The sequence below is a fragment of the Crassostrea angulata genome, chromosome 7, assembly GCF_025612915.1.
Source record: "Crassostrea angulata isolate pt1a10 chromosome 7, ASM2561291v2, whole genome shotgun sequence".
Classification (NCBI taxonomy): domain Eukaryota; kingdom Metazoa; phylum Mollusca; class Bivalvia; order Ostreida; family Ostreidae; genus Magallana; species Magallana angulata.
The window spans coordinates 15,075,628-15,092,344 of NC_069117.1; the positions used below are offsets into that span (position 1 = coordinate 15,075,628).

The 16,717-nt window shown below is 33.7% G+C and overlaps 2 protein-coding genes across 2 annotated transcripts; one reads left to right on the plus strand and one right to left on the minus strand.

Annotated features, from left to right (window-relative positions):
* Positions 1–64: 64 nt before the first annotated feature.
* On the minus strand, positions 65–7,489 carry LOC128155172 (uncharacterized). Its single transcript, XM_052816754.1, has 8 exons — positions 7,253–7,489; positions 6,669–6,833; positions 6,285–6,455; positions 5,916–6,043; positions 2,242–2,410; positions 865–1,035; positions 543–713; positions 65–241 (listed from the first exon to the last, which is right to left on the minus strand). Exons 1-8 carry the CDS (start codon positions 7,424–7,426, stop codon positions 104–106), a joined length of 1,287 nt encoding a protein of 428 aa, XP_052672714.1. The 5' UTR covers positions 7,427–7,489; the 3' UTR covers positions 65–103.
* Positions 7,490–9,165: 1,676 nt separating this feature from the next.
* Positions 9,166–16,503, plus strand: LOC128191794 (patched domain-containing protein 3-like). Its single transcript, XM_052864095.1, has 4 exons — positions 9,166–9,422; positions 11,700–12,665; positions 12,931–13,137; positions 13,501–16,503. Exons 2-4 carry the CDS (start codon positions 11,708–11,710, stop codon positions 14,892–14,894), a joined length of 2,559 nt encoding a protein of 852 aa, XP_052720055.1. The 5' UTR covers positions 9,166–9,422; positions 11,700–11,707; the 3' UTR covers positions 14,895–16,503.
* Positions 16,504–16,717: the final 214 nt, after the last annotated feature.

The window sequence follows — 16,717 nt, forward strand, 5'->3', positions numbered from 1 at the left end:
ACTTTACATTTTTAACACATGCAGTTGGTTAGAAGACCATGATAAAAACCAGCCAAACAAACAATACTTTATAAATCAAGTTTATTATATAAATGAAATGATATTAACTGATGGTAATGATAATCTCGACACAGGCTGCCTCTTTTCCTGCTGTCGTCAAAGATCCCCTGATTTTGTAATCTCCGGACGGGAAGGCAGAAGCATCCACATCAAAAGACACGCCATTTACATCAAAGGTTCCCTGGAATAAAAACAAATTATTCTTTTTTTTATCGTGTTCAGGATAAAAATGAATGGTACCTTAATCAACATTTTAAAAAAAACCAGATCACGCCGCAATTAGGCTTTATTTTACGTGATTTCGCGCCTGGTTTTTTGTGTTTTCATAAATAATGCAGGTAACGAGTAGAAACCACCAAGTAATATTTCAAATTTATTCCGCGAGCCATCAAATTACTCGAACCATCAAACCGCGCGAGCCATGAAGCATGGAAATCCATCCCGTTTGCGTTTAGTACTAGTAAGTGATGCGGTATACTCACGGATTTGAAGGGGCATTGGCATCCCAGACCAGAGGAAGTAATCGGATCAGGACAGTCGCCTACGCTACTCAAGATCTGACACAGGTCGGGGTAGTCACATGACCCAAAGTTGTCTATACAGGGGAGCTTGATCCAAACTCCGGCGGCTTTTTTGGATATCACGAGACTAGCCTACATTAAAATACTTTTTAAATACTTTCTAAATTGTGGAAAATATAAATAAAGAAAGATATGTAATTCTTTAATCTCATTTGGTAATCTTGTAAGAATAAAGAGTAAATATGTAAGAATTATCCAGCGTTATGGCGTAGTAACATCTTACCGGAAGTGGTGCTGCAAACGACGAGTTGAACTGGAGCTTGCCAGCGATGTTGACAGTGCCAGGGAACTGTAAGGGGTCAGGGGTCACGGATAGGCTCATCACAGTGGCGGGGTCGTTATTGCCACAGTTCTGCCACTGAAAAGCCTCCACCCGGGATGACTTCTTTATACCCTGAAACACATAACTGGCGTGAGGAATAACCTCTAACGTTTACCTATAATAGCTATCAAAAAATAGGAGCACCGTTGATTGAACAATCAGTATATATATACGATAATATATATCTATAGACGATAATATGAGGAATCGCAAGAAATATTTTAAAATTAACATCTATTTAGATAATACCATACTGCAACATTTCATTCTTCATGGTTTTTTTTTTTTTTTTTTTTTTTTTTGGTTCAAAGTTTTGGTTTTTAACTGCAACTATCCTGACGTTTACTCAGAATGAAAAAAAATTCCACTGATGATAATGAAAAACCAACTATTGTGCGTTATAGACTTTACATGGTAGAGTTATTCTCCACTTTCCAAAAAGTAGGTCAATGACCTAATTTTTTAGTTAATGGCCATTGAATATATTTTGAAAATTTTAGAAAAATCCAGAAAAATTTTACACTATGATTGAGATTTTCTTAATTGTGAAAATAATTCAAATTGCTTAACTCTTTAACAAACGAAATACAGCAAATGAATGGTAGTGACATTAAATAGATACAAAGCATTAAGTTTTCATTCACAATTTTTATAGATATTCTAATCCGAATTTCCTCTATCAGTTCTCAAATTACTACCCATTTTTGATTCAATATAACAAAAAACTGAATGATGATAATGCTAAAACATTTATAGTATTAAACTAAGTATATTGATCTTTCTCTGCTGGCATAAAATTCATATAAGGTCAATGATCAAAATTTTGAGATATGGTGTCTTTTATCATTTTTAAGCATTTATCAATATTTTTGTAGTGTGTGCCATACGATTATCTGAACAAAAAATTAAGATAAAACCAACAGAAAATATGCAAAATTATGTTGACTAAAAAATAAAATCTTAACTTTAAATATTATAGTACTACCAAAAATATTTCAGTGGAAAACAAAATATGAAAAATTTAGTCCAAATTTCCTCTGTTAATCTAAAAGTCAAACTTCGTCAGAGCCTAATTCCATAATTTAGTGAGAATATCGATTGTTATGTCAATAATAATTCATTTCATAAATACTTTTTGTATTTAAAATCAATTTTACTCATGAAATTTAACTTTTCAACAATCCGGATTTGAGAACTCAAACCCTGAGTAAACAACGTCCTTAATTAAGCATACATAAAATCAACTAAAACGTTGCCAAGAAAGCACTTTATACATACAACTGTTTTGAAATAATCTTCTCCCCTGAATCTCTCGGGGAGGGCATTGCGGAAGAGAAGGTCCATTAGGAGTTCAGACTCATCGTTTAATTTCATCTGATGCTCGTCTACCAGATAGGCATCATGTTCCTCGGGCTCCACGATGGGAAATTCATGTTCCAACTCTTCACTAAATGCCCCAACAATTAAGGCAAGAACTATCAAAAATTTCATGATTGTTTATATTATCAACAAATGTGAAATGGACCTTTCTTCGAACTTGCTCAAAAACACAATGACGAAAGGGGGCAAAGATTGCGATGGTCAGGCCTTTATCGGTCAATAATCCAATCAACCGTTATCAGTTGTTTATCACTTGAAGGGGGTAAAGGGTTGGAAATGTTTCAAAACGCGATTCATATAACATAGTTACGTAATCATAGCAAATTTAATTAGTTAACAATTCTATGTATTTTTGTAAGTTTTTGGTAAATGAATAAAAAATTGTATTCCGTTAAAAATTGTTTTTCTGCTCGTTATCCTGTGTGGTTTTTTTTTTGGTCTTTGTGAAACGAAGTAAACCAAAAAAACCTCGGTGAATATGTTTTTAAACAGAGAAATTTAAAGAAAATTTTTATCCTATGACCATATCTATTGTTCAAAACGTTTGTTAACATCGTCAAAATTAACAAAACAAATCTCCATATGTTTGTTCTCTCATGCAAGTGTCGCATATTTTATCGGGCATCTGTATTTATGGGTACACACGGGACGTCGTGGATTAAAAATTTGCTCCGACATGTACTAGAGATGATAACAATTCTAAAGTACTTGGTACATATAGTACGTACTGTTGTACTGTCCACTTGAACGATCAACGGGTACTCTTGCTATGTATAAACATATTTACACAGCCCGGTCATATTTTCATCAAGAAATCATACATGTATATTTTCCCTATATACTTAAAAAAAAATACACTTTATTTTTCCGTTGGAGTTGTTATACTGCTATTTACCATAAAAAGTTTCTTCCTTGAGTGACTAAATATACAATGAATCGTGATCAACGATGCTGTTTTCAGGCAAAATATCCTTGTTTCAATTACATTTTGTAGTTCAAAATTGCATTCGTTTTCCTAGTTTTTTTTTTTTACATCTTCAGCTTGGTTTATATCGACGATGATTATCATTATGAAGAGTTGAGAGAATATGTGGCACTCCCAGTGCCGCTTGGCGAGCATGCAAGGGAAATAAATATAATATATTAAAACACAATTTTAAAAGTGAATATAAAAAACTCCAAATGATTATCATAAATTAAACATATCAAATTTACGGGTCTTATGCATGTTACACATTTAAGTAACGATATTCACTCAACAAGGATATAATCAACATCAATGAACCATTGTAATATATTTAGGTGACAAAATAACCACAACAACCATCAACTTCCTGTTTAACAGGAATACAAGGGGTATGTGTCTGATCATTAATTTACCCGCAATAAGACTTCATGTATAGATTATGTAGAGATGGACCCCTACCTTACGAAAAGCTGACTATAGAGTGTAACTTCTCTCCGGAAAAGTTACTCTGGATATTGGTTTTCTTCACGGAGTAGAACTAGTCGCTCCATAGTTTGCCTTTCGGGGGGGGGGGGGGGGTCTTCCCTAGCTCTATATACATACTCTAAATGCCATCTTTAGCTCTTTATAGAAAGTATTCCTATAGTTGTATGTAGATAATATCATCCCTAGCATTTGCAGCAAAATTGTTAACATTTGGAGTTTCATGGAAAGATTTTTACGATAAGAAAACCATTCATTCATTTACGACAATTTTGATTTTATTACAATTTTATCTGGCATTACATTGAATTTTTGATTGGTTTGTAATTATTATTAATTCAGTCATTTGGTCGATTATTCTTTCGTGAAGAATTATTAAGAATTATTTATTCATCAGCTATAAAAAGTTTTAAAATAAACCAGTATCAAAATTCCTAGGGCAATTGAAATTTTTTGTTAAAATTTCAATAAAAGGATTTGTACAAATTACCATTCTATGTGACTTTGTAAATAGATAGGCCTATAGGAATATAGAAAGACTTTCCTCATTGTGAAACTAAAGTGCACGGTGGTGGGATTCTCGTTTTAATTGGCGGAAGAACAAGAAGACTTACATAGCGAGTCTACCCCTTAAAGACTGACTACAAAGAGTCTCGCCATTCGCGCTATCGTCAAGTGTAACCACACATCACCTGTTTGGTCATACAAGTCTCTAAAAACTGGTTAATACTTTGTAAGTTCTGTACTTGATTTGCAATGGCATCAAACAACAATTCACTCAATATTGTTTCATTAATGTATTGGTTGAACCAACCCGTGTGTCTCTCTAAAGTACCTCACAATGGATCGACGGAAGTGTTTTAAAACATGAGGATATAATTTAGTAGAATACAGCAAGATCCTTGTTTCCAGTCAAAACAGTTTAATGAGCCTAATTAATATAAAAAGAACCCAAACACCCATGTCGTTTTGGTTAGTATTTTAATTTCCAAACGACTTTATAAAGAAAGACAGTGCAGAAAATCACTATTGTTTTTGTGAAGCTAATATAGAAATCATTTAATATCAAACAAACAGTACAGATCTATAATAATAAGTGAGACTCAATTTCTGGTAGAAAGACATAATAATAAAACATCTTCAATGAATTACTACGAATGTTAAAAAAAAAAGCACTAGTAAGTTCCGATAGATTGCACCAACAATGAAAATGGTAAATGTTGAAATCTGAAGGAACCAGAATGTCACAATTTATGTTGCATAAATCAGCTGCTTCTGATGAATAGAAACATTCTGATATTTCAACTCTCAAATACAAAACATGATTACATCACACCAAAAATCACTCTGACAAATAAGCAAAGATATACATGTATACATGTACATTGTTGAATAAATATGCGGCAGAAATAAAGACCATTTATAAAAACAGATCTAAAAATAACTTTGAAAAGAAGTGTCAAGAATAAAAAAATTAGCTTTGTACAAAACAATTAAGTTTAGCAAAAAGAGATTTCTAAGGCTCAGCATATCAAAGCAACATATTTCATAAGTATTTCCTTTTCAATTTTCAAATGGAAAAAAAAATATGCAAGAATGTTTTAGAAGGAAAAGTCCCTCTTTTATACATAAATGTAAAATTACTTCCAAAAGCTGTTTCTGTAAATGAAAAAAAATAATTCTTGAAATAAAAAAGAAACCTTGTAGTAACAAATTTTGAAATGAAGCCATCATATGTTATATTCTTCATCTCTTCACCAAATAATGTCAGGAATGTATACGTTACCTGCTGCAAGTAAATGTATGTAAATTTCAATTTCATCTCATTTCACATCCAAAACTAATTTTTTTCAACCAAACATCTTTACATGAAAAAAAGAGATACAAGTCACTTTAAGAAGTTTGGCTTCTCTAAGTAATTTCAGTTTTAAAATATTTTTTACTTTTTTATTTTTGTGTATCATATCATCTATCTTTTACATAGATTTCAAATAGAACAGACAATATTTAATAAGTTCGAAATATTTTTAGTGTTGAGTGCAACTTAAGAAAATCTCTCCCATGTAGTTTCTCAACTTTGAGTATATCAACTACCATATTGATGGTTTCCTAGGCAACGGACAATTGGACCTCCAGACAGGCCGCCACTTTCCCGTCCTTGTCAGTCACCGTACCAGTGACCTCGTAGTCTCCCGATGGAAACGCTTCCGCCCCAATGTCCTGGCTCATACTTGGTAAGGTATACTTGCCCTATATTAAAAAAAATACACATTAAATCAAATAAAGAAGAAGAAAAAATATCTTCAATTGGTAAATTTGATTTGAAGAAATATAAATACAATGCCTGAAATTAACTGAGAAAGATTATTGGATCATTATTTTTCTACTATCAAAATAAATGAAATTTATAGAGTACAGGTACACATGTAATGTCTTTATTTAAATCATGCCTATGATGATCAGTTACCGTAGGGACACAATCTAAACTTACTGCTTTAATGGGACATTTACAATCAATGCCGATAGCAGTGAGCTGAGGGGGACACTGGGTAATCTGCTCCAGCAACTGACAAATATCACCATAACTGCATGAACCGATCTGGTCAATGCATGGAAGTGGAACCCAAATTCCAGCAGCTTTCTTCTTCAGTTCTATTTTAGCCTGCAAAATTAAATGTCAATCCTTAAATCCATTTATCTACAATGATACATGTATTGTTTTTTCAATGCAGTATACCTTGGATATTCTTTTATGTCCCTCATGCTACCAGTATGAAATGAGTCTACAGTATCTTTGATATAAATTGTTACCATATTGTTCATTTTTATTGCAGATTGCAAGATACAAAATTCAAAATGAATTATAAATATTTACATTGAGGGGAGCTGAGAGAGTGGTGTTGAGGGCAGCACTAGCGCTGAAAGTGATGGTTCCAGGGAACTGGAGGGGGTCAGGCTGCACTGACAGGCTTCTTACATCTATCATTCCTCCACAGTTCTTGAAGGAGAAAGCTGTCAACCTCTTGCTGTGGTCCAAACCCTAAAATAATTCAAATCAAAAATAGAATGCAAATGCATGTACATGTACCCGCAGTTACATATTTCAAAACTCTTTAGACAACCATTTTTTTTTTTGTCAAATAAGTCGCGGTGCTGTAGAAATCAATAAAATAGAAATCAAAGGGATAATTTTTTGGTTTGAATTATAGATGATTCTGTTGTTCTTTCGTTAACTCCATTTCATCTCGTCGTGACCGACATGTGCATGTTGCATAGTAGGCTAATCAGCTCCAAAGCGCTGTCCATTATCATTTTTTTTAAATGCAAAAAAGCAACAACAAAAACCACATCTATATAAATGAATGATTTCATTCGGCCCTACATTGCATTGACACACATGTATTTGCATATCCCTAAAATCATTTATATTTGCATGTATAAACAGATAACACAAATTACCGCTTTCTGAAAGAACTCCAGTGTCTTGAAACGCTCTGGTAAGAAAGGCTTCTTCAGAAAGTTGATGAATTCATACACGTCATCTTCGTAATGTTTGGTAAACTTTAGGTACTCTGCTTGGGTAATGGAAAATGCACAAAGCAAAGCTGACAGGGTAACAAAAATCCGCTCCATTCTTAACTGTTCAAAGCTGCACAAAGTTATCTTGCCGGGATCACAAGACAAATCACATGACAACAACAGGAAATAAAATAGGGCGCGTTTGATTGAATCGCAACTTCTCGGGCGTTTGGTGTTCTTTGTGGTCTATGAACGACAACTCTGTGTGTTCTACATGTGTACATATGTGGATGAATACCCCCCCCCCCCCCCACTCCAAATTAAAATAGATACAGGCCTTTAGCCTTAAGGTATGGAAATTATTATGCTCTGTCTTCATTTTTCATCTCAAACATTAAATTCTGGACCAAAACTGTAAAAGATACAAACTTCTTGTGCCTCTTCACATTATATGTTTACAACCATCCATTTCAAATTGTACAAAGGACAGTGTCTATCTATAAGAAAGGTTGAAAATCGAACAAATCGGTGGTGAGAAAATGATTTCGATGTGCCAGCATTTAAAAAATAAAGGAGATAGGTAAAAAGAAATGATATGCTTTTACTATTTAAATTGTTTTACATGTATAAATATTTGATGAAAAAGGTCACAAACTTGCACTGCGTGGGTATTGACAAGATTGACATTTGAACGTCCCTGATTGAACAAACCATGTATATACAATCTGTGTACGGCATAAAAATGTATATATGCACTCGAGAATTATTTTAATTCGAAGATAGGCGCTGTATGAGTAGATACCATTAGTAGCAGTAGTACATGGCTATTGGGGGGGGGGGGGAGGGGGGAGGGGAGGGAGGTGTTAATAAAAATTGATATAAAATGAAATATATAGTCAGTATCAAGCGTAATTTTTCGCCCCATACAAAACGTACATATATTTTATGGTGCAATGAAATCTGAAATGGTCTTATCTAAAGTTGATATTCTGAGTACTAGTATCCAGTTTTAATTTTCCCCAAGTATGTTGTATATCCCATTGTGAAGAAAAAAATCTTGTCAATTTCACGATAAGCGCAAAGATGTGTATATTGCTGAAAAGTGATATCCCCAATATTACATGTAGCACGTTAACATACAATTTTTCTTATATCTATGTATTGAGAGAACATTAATTGGTGAATTCAAAAAGGGCGTCGCCCCTTAAAATTCTTCTTTTTTGATCAAAATTTTGAAGAAAAAAAACCCAGATTAGTGCAACTACAGAAAAAAAATGTAAATCAGTTTTTGCTGTTATTCATTGATCTAATAATATGTCGATCAAGTAATACATATCTGTAGCGAGAATAGCTCACATTAAAAAAAAACTCATAACATGTGAGCGTCTAATAACGTTTGATCTTTAAATGCAATGCATCAATGGTAATGCACGCACAGTCGGGGGGGGGGGGGGGTTACAAGAAGTTCCTTATCATTTACCTATCGTGACAATGATTTCAAAACAAATAATATATGTATAAACATGTAAAGACAACTATCTCCGGTAGGGTATTATTCATCACATTAATTTTTTCTTCCAATAAAAACAACCAATAATTAAATTCAATCGAGTTCATTGATGAAATGCAAAGTCATCTGCTGGAAAGATCAACGTTTTGTAATAGACGATCATTTGTGACCGAAACTCTGTATGACCCCCCCCCCCCCCTTTCCACTCCCCCCTGCTGCAATGGGAGCATTCGTTCAACTAAAGGGTTAACTGTCTATAAATACAATACACTGTTTTTCGATGTGATTTAAAAATATCATTGTTGAATTATACGTCCTTGATTGTCTTTTAAGATCGTCGGGGAAAGACCCTGTAATAGAATGAACTCTTGCCCGTAATTACGGACGGCACTTCTGATCGATAAGCTCTAAATACTCAGCAATATATGCAGAAATCGGCTTATTCTGTGTATATAAACGTCACGAATTTAAAAGACCATGTTTCAAAACAATTTTAGAGCGTTAGTGTACGGAGATCCGGAACCTAGTTGCATTATATTCATGTACTATTAAGCCGCCATGGAATACACGTTCTGACAGGTGCATATGTACTAGCTTAAGGTAAGCACAATTACTGATATAAATCGTACTACCCTTCCTCTTTGTATATAAATATATCTTTCTCTCTCTTTCTCTTTCTCCCTCTCTCTTTAACTTTCTCCATCTCTTTTAATTTTTTGTACTATTTGTTCTATTATTAGAACATTATTAGCCATTACTGAAGAAATAAACAAAAACTGATGCACGTCTATCAAAGAATCGATATTTCACACAATTCGCAGTGAAGGAAAAAAATGGCGGAGATGGTAGATGAAACAAAGAGGATACAAATCAATATATTAACATTTGTATATAATAAGGAGGTTTGTTGTTATTTTTAGAATATGCCAGTATATTTTTACATATGTTTTTTTAGGAAGTACAACTTTGGGCAAAACAGCCCATCAATATACAATAAGTATGTAATAATGATGATAATAAGTTAGTACCAAATTTAGTCTCCTAGCTGCTCCCCCGGACACTTTGAGTATGACTTTGTCCAATAATTTTAATTCAACAAAGATGTAATGTTTTTAATTTACTTCTCTCATTGTGCAAGCAAGAAATTATCATTGAAATGTATCCTATCAAACAATGAAATTACTATCTAAACATTGAAAAACACTTTCCCGGTAAAGAAGAAAATTAACTGCATCTTTATGTGATAAATCCGGTAACGGGCGATGAATTACACGTACAAATTCTTGAAATAAAACAAAGCTCCTTAACATCCGTTACCAGTACCAAAAAAAATATTTCAAGTTATTGCATAGTTTAACCAAAAAATATACACAGCTACTAATCAGTGTCGATATTATGATTCGTATACATGTACTCAAGTATGTATATAATCAAAAAAGACAATCATATATAAATTATATGATCGATAATATATATATATATATATATATATATATATATATATATATATATATATATATATATATATATATATATATATATAGTAAGATATAAGTTTTAAATAAAAAATGTTATGACTTTAAAAAAATGCTTCAATCGTAATAAATTCGTTCTTTGCTTGTAAATTTATTGGAGATATATATATATATATATATATATATATATATATATATATATATATATATATATATATATATATATATATATATCAAACTTCCCGTTTAGTAAAATCCGTTTCAGAAAAAATAATAATACCTAACTCTTTTTAACGATAACGCTTGTTAACAAAAAGGCATATATTCTATTGTTTTACTCACATAATTACCTTAATTAGTTTGAAAATTGCTTATACCTATAGTTAATTAGTTATACAACATCATGTATCCAGTAATATATATGTATATAGAGTGGGATTATTCAAAATATTGCTTATGCAGAAAAAAAGCGGTAGCGCTTGTTAATCCTTAATTATAAAACAGTGAAAAGAATCCCACTGATCGTAAGATTTTGAACAATTAATGCAAATTTCATATAGCAAGAATGGATGAGTATACCAACAACACAGATATATTCAGCTGAAAACTTATTCAAATAAAATAGTTTTAGCTTAGTTCCTATGGGAGGGCAAATTTTGCTAACGCTTATTAATGCTAATATTGCGACAAGCTTTATCAATCATTGAATCGAAAAAAAAATTGACGCGTGGCAAATACTTTAGTCATTAAAATCTTGTGGTTGAAGTATATCAAAAATCTATAAAGTTGGTTTTATTTTTCTTTCCCGACTTCGATAGCAGAAAAAACGGACAACTATTGTCTGCCATCTATATTCTACATAGCAACATATGGAAACCACTGTGACATCTTTAATTCGGCTGCAATAAATAATGCATTTAAGAAATAAACGGCGATTTATTGTACATAAATTGGGTATAACCCTTTAAAATCATTTGTTGTAAAACATGTTTAGTTTTATCCTGTTCTTTAGAAAAAAAACAATCTTAACTTGAGTGGCAGAGATATTTCAAATTGGAGTCATTTTAACAAGAATGACTGATAAAATGAATATCTATATGAATATTCTTATCATAAAATGATTTGATAGATCGATATATCGAATGCTGCGAATTAAATACGTTAACATACATTTGGTTATTGACTGGTTGTCGTGATGGACAATTAACTCACTGTATATGCGGGTATATATACATGTATGAAGGACCAATATACTCACTAAAGTTGACTAAACCATAGTTTACATCCGTTTGGCGTAGGGTTATAACGCTCGACGAGCGTATTATTATATATATAGTATGTATTTACTTATGTCATAACATTTTGTACACATACAACATAGGTTTAGTTGAACTACTTTCAGGGACGACCATGGGTGACTGCTATGTCCGACATGAGGATCGGATCGCCCGGATCTTTGGGATGTACGGGAGATTCCTGGAGCGCTACCCCGTGAAGATCCTAGTCATCTCCATCACCGTTAACTGTCTCCTGGGCCTCGGAATGCTGCGACTTGAGGTGGAGAGTGGGGCGGAAAGACTGTACACACCGGTCAATAGCCAAGCCTCCAAAGACAGGTCCTTCTTAGAGAACATATATCCAAGTTCCTCCGAATTTTATGCCCACAAAGAAACAGCCGACTTTGCGGAAGTGTTGATTCTTACAAAAGACAGGGGAAATATGTTAACATCTACGTTCTTGGACGATGTTACTTCTGTTGACGAATTTGTACGAAACTCCATCTCTATTACCCAATCAGGAACGGTGTACAAATTCAGTGATGTGTGCGCCAAACAGAGCAGTGCATGCGTTGTATCGGGGGATATCGTCCTGTCCAGCGAATTTAAGCAAATGATGTTGGCAAACAATATAACCTATCCAGAATTCAACCAAACCTCCATTTCTTCTCTTTTCGCAAGTCCGTCCGCTTCCAATAGCGTTCTGACGTCTGCTATCGGATTGAAACTCACGTATTACCTCCGCAGCTCTTATTCTGAACAATGGGAAAAAGAGTTTGTTAAAACTATACCCAACGCTGTCGTGAATATTTCAGAACTAGCTTACTCCTATTCCGATGCACTTGATAATGAATTGGAGGAAAACATTGGAGGAGACATTTTGTTTTACTCTTTGACGATGACGTTCATGATGACGTATGCTTGCATTGCCACATCGAGGCTAAACGGTAACTGCATTGCCGACAGGAGCCTTCTGGGACAAGCAGGGGTTCTAGCAGCAGTTCTCTCTATCCTGTCCTCTTTTGGTTTTGTTAGTCTTATAGGAGTAAAGTTCATGAGCATTGTGGGAGTAATGCCATTTCTTATAATTGGTAAGCACAAATACATGTACATTGTAACTAGTATAATAGTCACTTCTTATCATCGGTAAGAACATATAACTAGTTTTAAATCTAGTTAATTAATATTAAAATCAATTATTCAAACATCCAAAAGCAAACAATAAGAATGAAAACTTCATATTGTTATTTTAAATTAGTTTTTCTTTTTTAGAAGTCAATTGTTTCACTTTAATAACAATAAACTAAATGTTTCGGGTTTTCTTGAAATTGATTTAATTTTTTTAAATTTTTTTAGGAATTGGAATAGATGATGTTTTCATTTTAATGTCTGGAATAGCTGATGCCGAGTCCATAGAAAAATCGAGTGTTTCTGACCGAATCAGTTTCATGATGAGGACCAGTGGTATCGCTATTACCATTACTTCAATTACGGATTTTCTGGCATTTTCAATTGGAGCAAGTTCGGTTTTCATCAGTGTCAGAAACTTCTGCATATATACTGGTAACCTCTAACTATTTAATGAACTTTTAAAAATAAGATTTTATCAGTTTATCTACCCGGCTCAAGCTGATCGCATGTGCCGATTGAATGTTAAAATGGGTTCAATCTCCGGATAAGACCGTAAAATACTAGTATACCATTGATCCCATGTTCTTTAAATCAATGACAACTCTTTTAATATAAACACCGCGGTCAAAAAACTTTAAAAGGAAAACAATTATCCTCAAAGGATAAAATCTTAACTTATCATAATGAATATTAATATTCCGATAACTTTTTTGGGCCGGTTACTTTGGTCGCTTTTGCCAGAGAGATAAATAACAAGTACAATGTACTGAGTAATTGTTTTTCTATTCGTTACAGGTGTTGCGGTACTTTTTTGCTACATCAACCAAATAACTATCTTCTCCTCATGCATTGTCATAAATGAAAAAAGAATCAAGGATAATCGCCACTGCGTTGCTTGTTGGACGAGAACAAAAGACAAGGAATCTCTTCAGATGGATGGCAAGACAGGGTGTTCGCTGTACGCATGCGCAGGATACCCACCGAAAGATCGCAGTGATGTCGATAGCCCTCTAGAGAAATACCCAAAACGCCTGATTCAATTCGTTATGAAATATCTAGTTTTGAAAATAGCAATTTTAGTAATTTTTGCGATTTATTTAGGATTTTCAATATATGGCGTGGTCCATCTTGATCAAGGACTCTCTCTGCAAAACCTCGTCACAGAAGATTCTTTCTTTTACAAGTACAGCATGTGGAGAGAGAATTACTTTCGAAGTGAAGTTGTTATGTCCTTTAACGTAAAAACAACTCAGACATATTCTTCTTCGTGGACTCAAGGGGTCATAGCATCGATCTTAACAACTGCAAAACAAGACAAGGACATCGACCCTTCGTTTGAGTTGAACTGGTTAACGGCCTTTAAACAGTCTGCTTTGTATGTGGATACCTCGGAATCTGCATTCATCACAGCCCTCCAGACATTCCTAACAAATGTGCCATTATATGCTAGTGATGTGGTTATTGATTCGTCTGGACCGAGTATCACTTCGTCTCGATTTTATCTAAAAACCAACAACATACCATCCACATATGACCAAGGTCAGATGATGTTGCGCATGCGAGAAGTGACGGCGAATTCTGCCATTCCGATGATTGTTTATTCTCCCCCTTTTATTTTCTTTGAGCAGTTTGTTGAGATTCTTCCAAGTACCTTACAGACTGTTGGCATCGCTATAGTGGTCATCATAATTGTCACCATTCTCTTCATGCCCCACCCGACCCTGATCATCATTGTAGGGGTCACTCTCTTCACCATTCTCCTTGGGGTGTTTGGGTTCATGTTCTTCTGGGACATATCCCTCAGTTCCATCTCCATGATACACCTCGTCATGACCGTAGGCTTCTCTGTAGATTTCAGCGCCCACATCTGTCATGCCTATCTTGCCGTAGACGCAGACGACAGGGCTACGAAGGTCGATCTTTCCTTGGACCGATCAGGAGGACCGATCTTTAACGCTGCGTTTTCAACTCTTCTGGGAGTCTCGATTTTAGGCTTTGCAAATAGCTATATATTTAAGACCTTTGGAAAGATGATGTTCTTGGTGATATTTTTTGGTCTTGCCCACTCAGTTCTTCTGATTCCAACAGTGCTATCGTTTATAGGACCATTAAAAGCGAGAAAAGTTAAACCTGACGAGAAGGCGCAATTGGAACGCGAAAACTCTAAATCTAGTTCAAGTCCAATTTGAATTATCCTTCTCAGTAGTGTTATAACATATGTTTATTTATATCAAGTGTTCTAACGGATAACAACTGAATTGTAATGAATTCAAATCATTGATATATACCTTAACTTCTATCGTAGATATCAAATTATGAAGATCGAAACAATTCAACTTTTGTTGAATCTTAACTTTAAAAATATAGAACAGCTAGATGTGAAACAGTTAAAATACTAAAAGTATGATGAACGCAATCGCGCAGGATCATGCACTTTTATTTATATTCATTCCTTTTATGCCGCAAGATAGCATTGCTGAGAATTGTTGAACTTGTTTTAATTTCCCAGTAATGAAATGCTATACTTCTGTCATGATGTAAATTTTGTATTTATACACACCCACTAAATTCAAAACTTTTGAAGCTACTTACTTGTATGCAATTTTCACTATTCATTTCGATATCAAATCATGTATTTTAAACATTTTGTTAGTAGAAGTATTAAATTTCAATATTATAAATATTTTCCAGCAATTAATATACCTTCTATTTTATAGAACTTGAACTGGGTTTAAAATGGTGCTTATTTATTTTCTTTAGTACATTCTTACATGTAGGATATCTCTTGCATAATAAATGTGGTTAAAATAACTAGGTAATCTAATAGAAAAAAACCTTGTTTGGCATGTTCTCATAGCAGCTGCTACATTTTAAATCTATAACCTGTTACATTAAAGTTTAAATCAAAGATTTCTAAACTTAACTATAATAATCTCTCTCACAACCTTAATAAATTTTGTATTTACACCCACCCAGTAAATTCAAAACTTACAACATGACACTTCCTTTTACCAATGCCAATTTATACCTCTATTAAAATCAAATTGTGATATATTATTCACAATATTGAATACATCTTTCAAAAATATGCAAACCTCATTTGTGCCCCAACCACGTGCGTCATTTTTTCGTGTTTTAAAAAAGAGACACCTATTACATATGATCACGTGATGCTGTTAAAACGCCCGTTTCTTGCGACGTGTCAATGATCGATGTAATAAACTATACAACAAAATTTGATCTGCACTAAAGTTACAGTCGGGCACGTGTCATGAAGCCCTTCGGCCTTTATGATATATTTGATCACGTACCGAACGTAATGATCACCCCCCCCCCCCCCCCAAACTTACCTAAAAGTCAAAGAATGGTTTCTTATTACTTATATTTCATCATTTTTCAATTATTGTAAGAACAGCTAATGATATTTTTACATTGATTTTAATTATCATACAAACCCGTTTGTGCCCAAACAGCACACGTTGACACATATCGATTTTCAAAGTGTGCATTACCACGCGGCGCAAAGCAACTATGTACTTATGTTATACACGCACATTTTAGGCAATATGTCAATGATTTATTGAATACTAAGACCGAAATGTATTTGGCCTTTTTCAAAGGTAGATATTTCGTCTTTCACGAATCTTGAAGTTTATTTTGTTACTCGTCTCTGTCCTTACTGAAGAAGAAATCAAATAAATTGTACATTTGCTTATTGATATTTACATCCTACTGAGTATGATTCCCTCTACTATATTGTATTTCTTACGGAAACTTATAGTTAATTCATAGCTCTATTGAAACCTACAAGCCCCGTTTAATATATATACATGTATATCGATTGGTTAAAACCTACAGCTACCCCAAGAACAAATCACAGACTGCACGAAATAATCATGATATGAGACTCTCATTCCCATAGGAGACGACTTGGTTGTTTCTTTTAGCTAACGCGCTGATGTACATCAACAGTAAAATAGTGAATTTTACTTACTTTCTTCAATCATTTCAT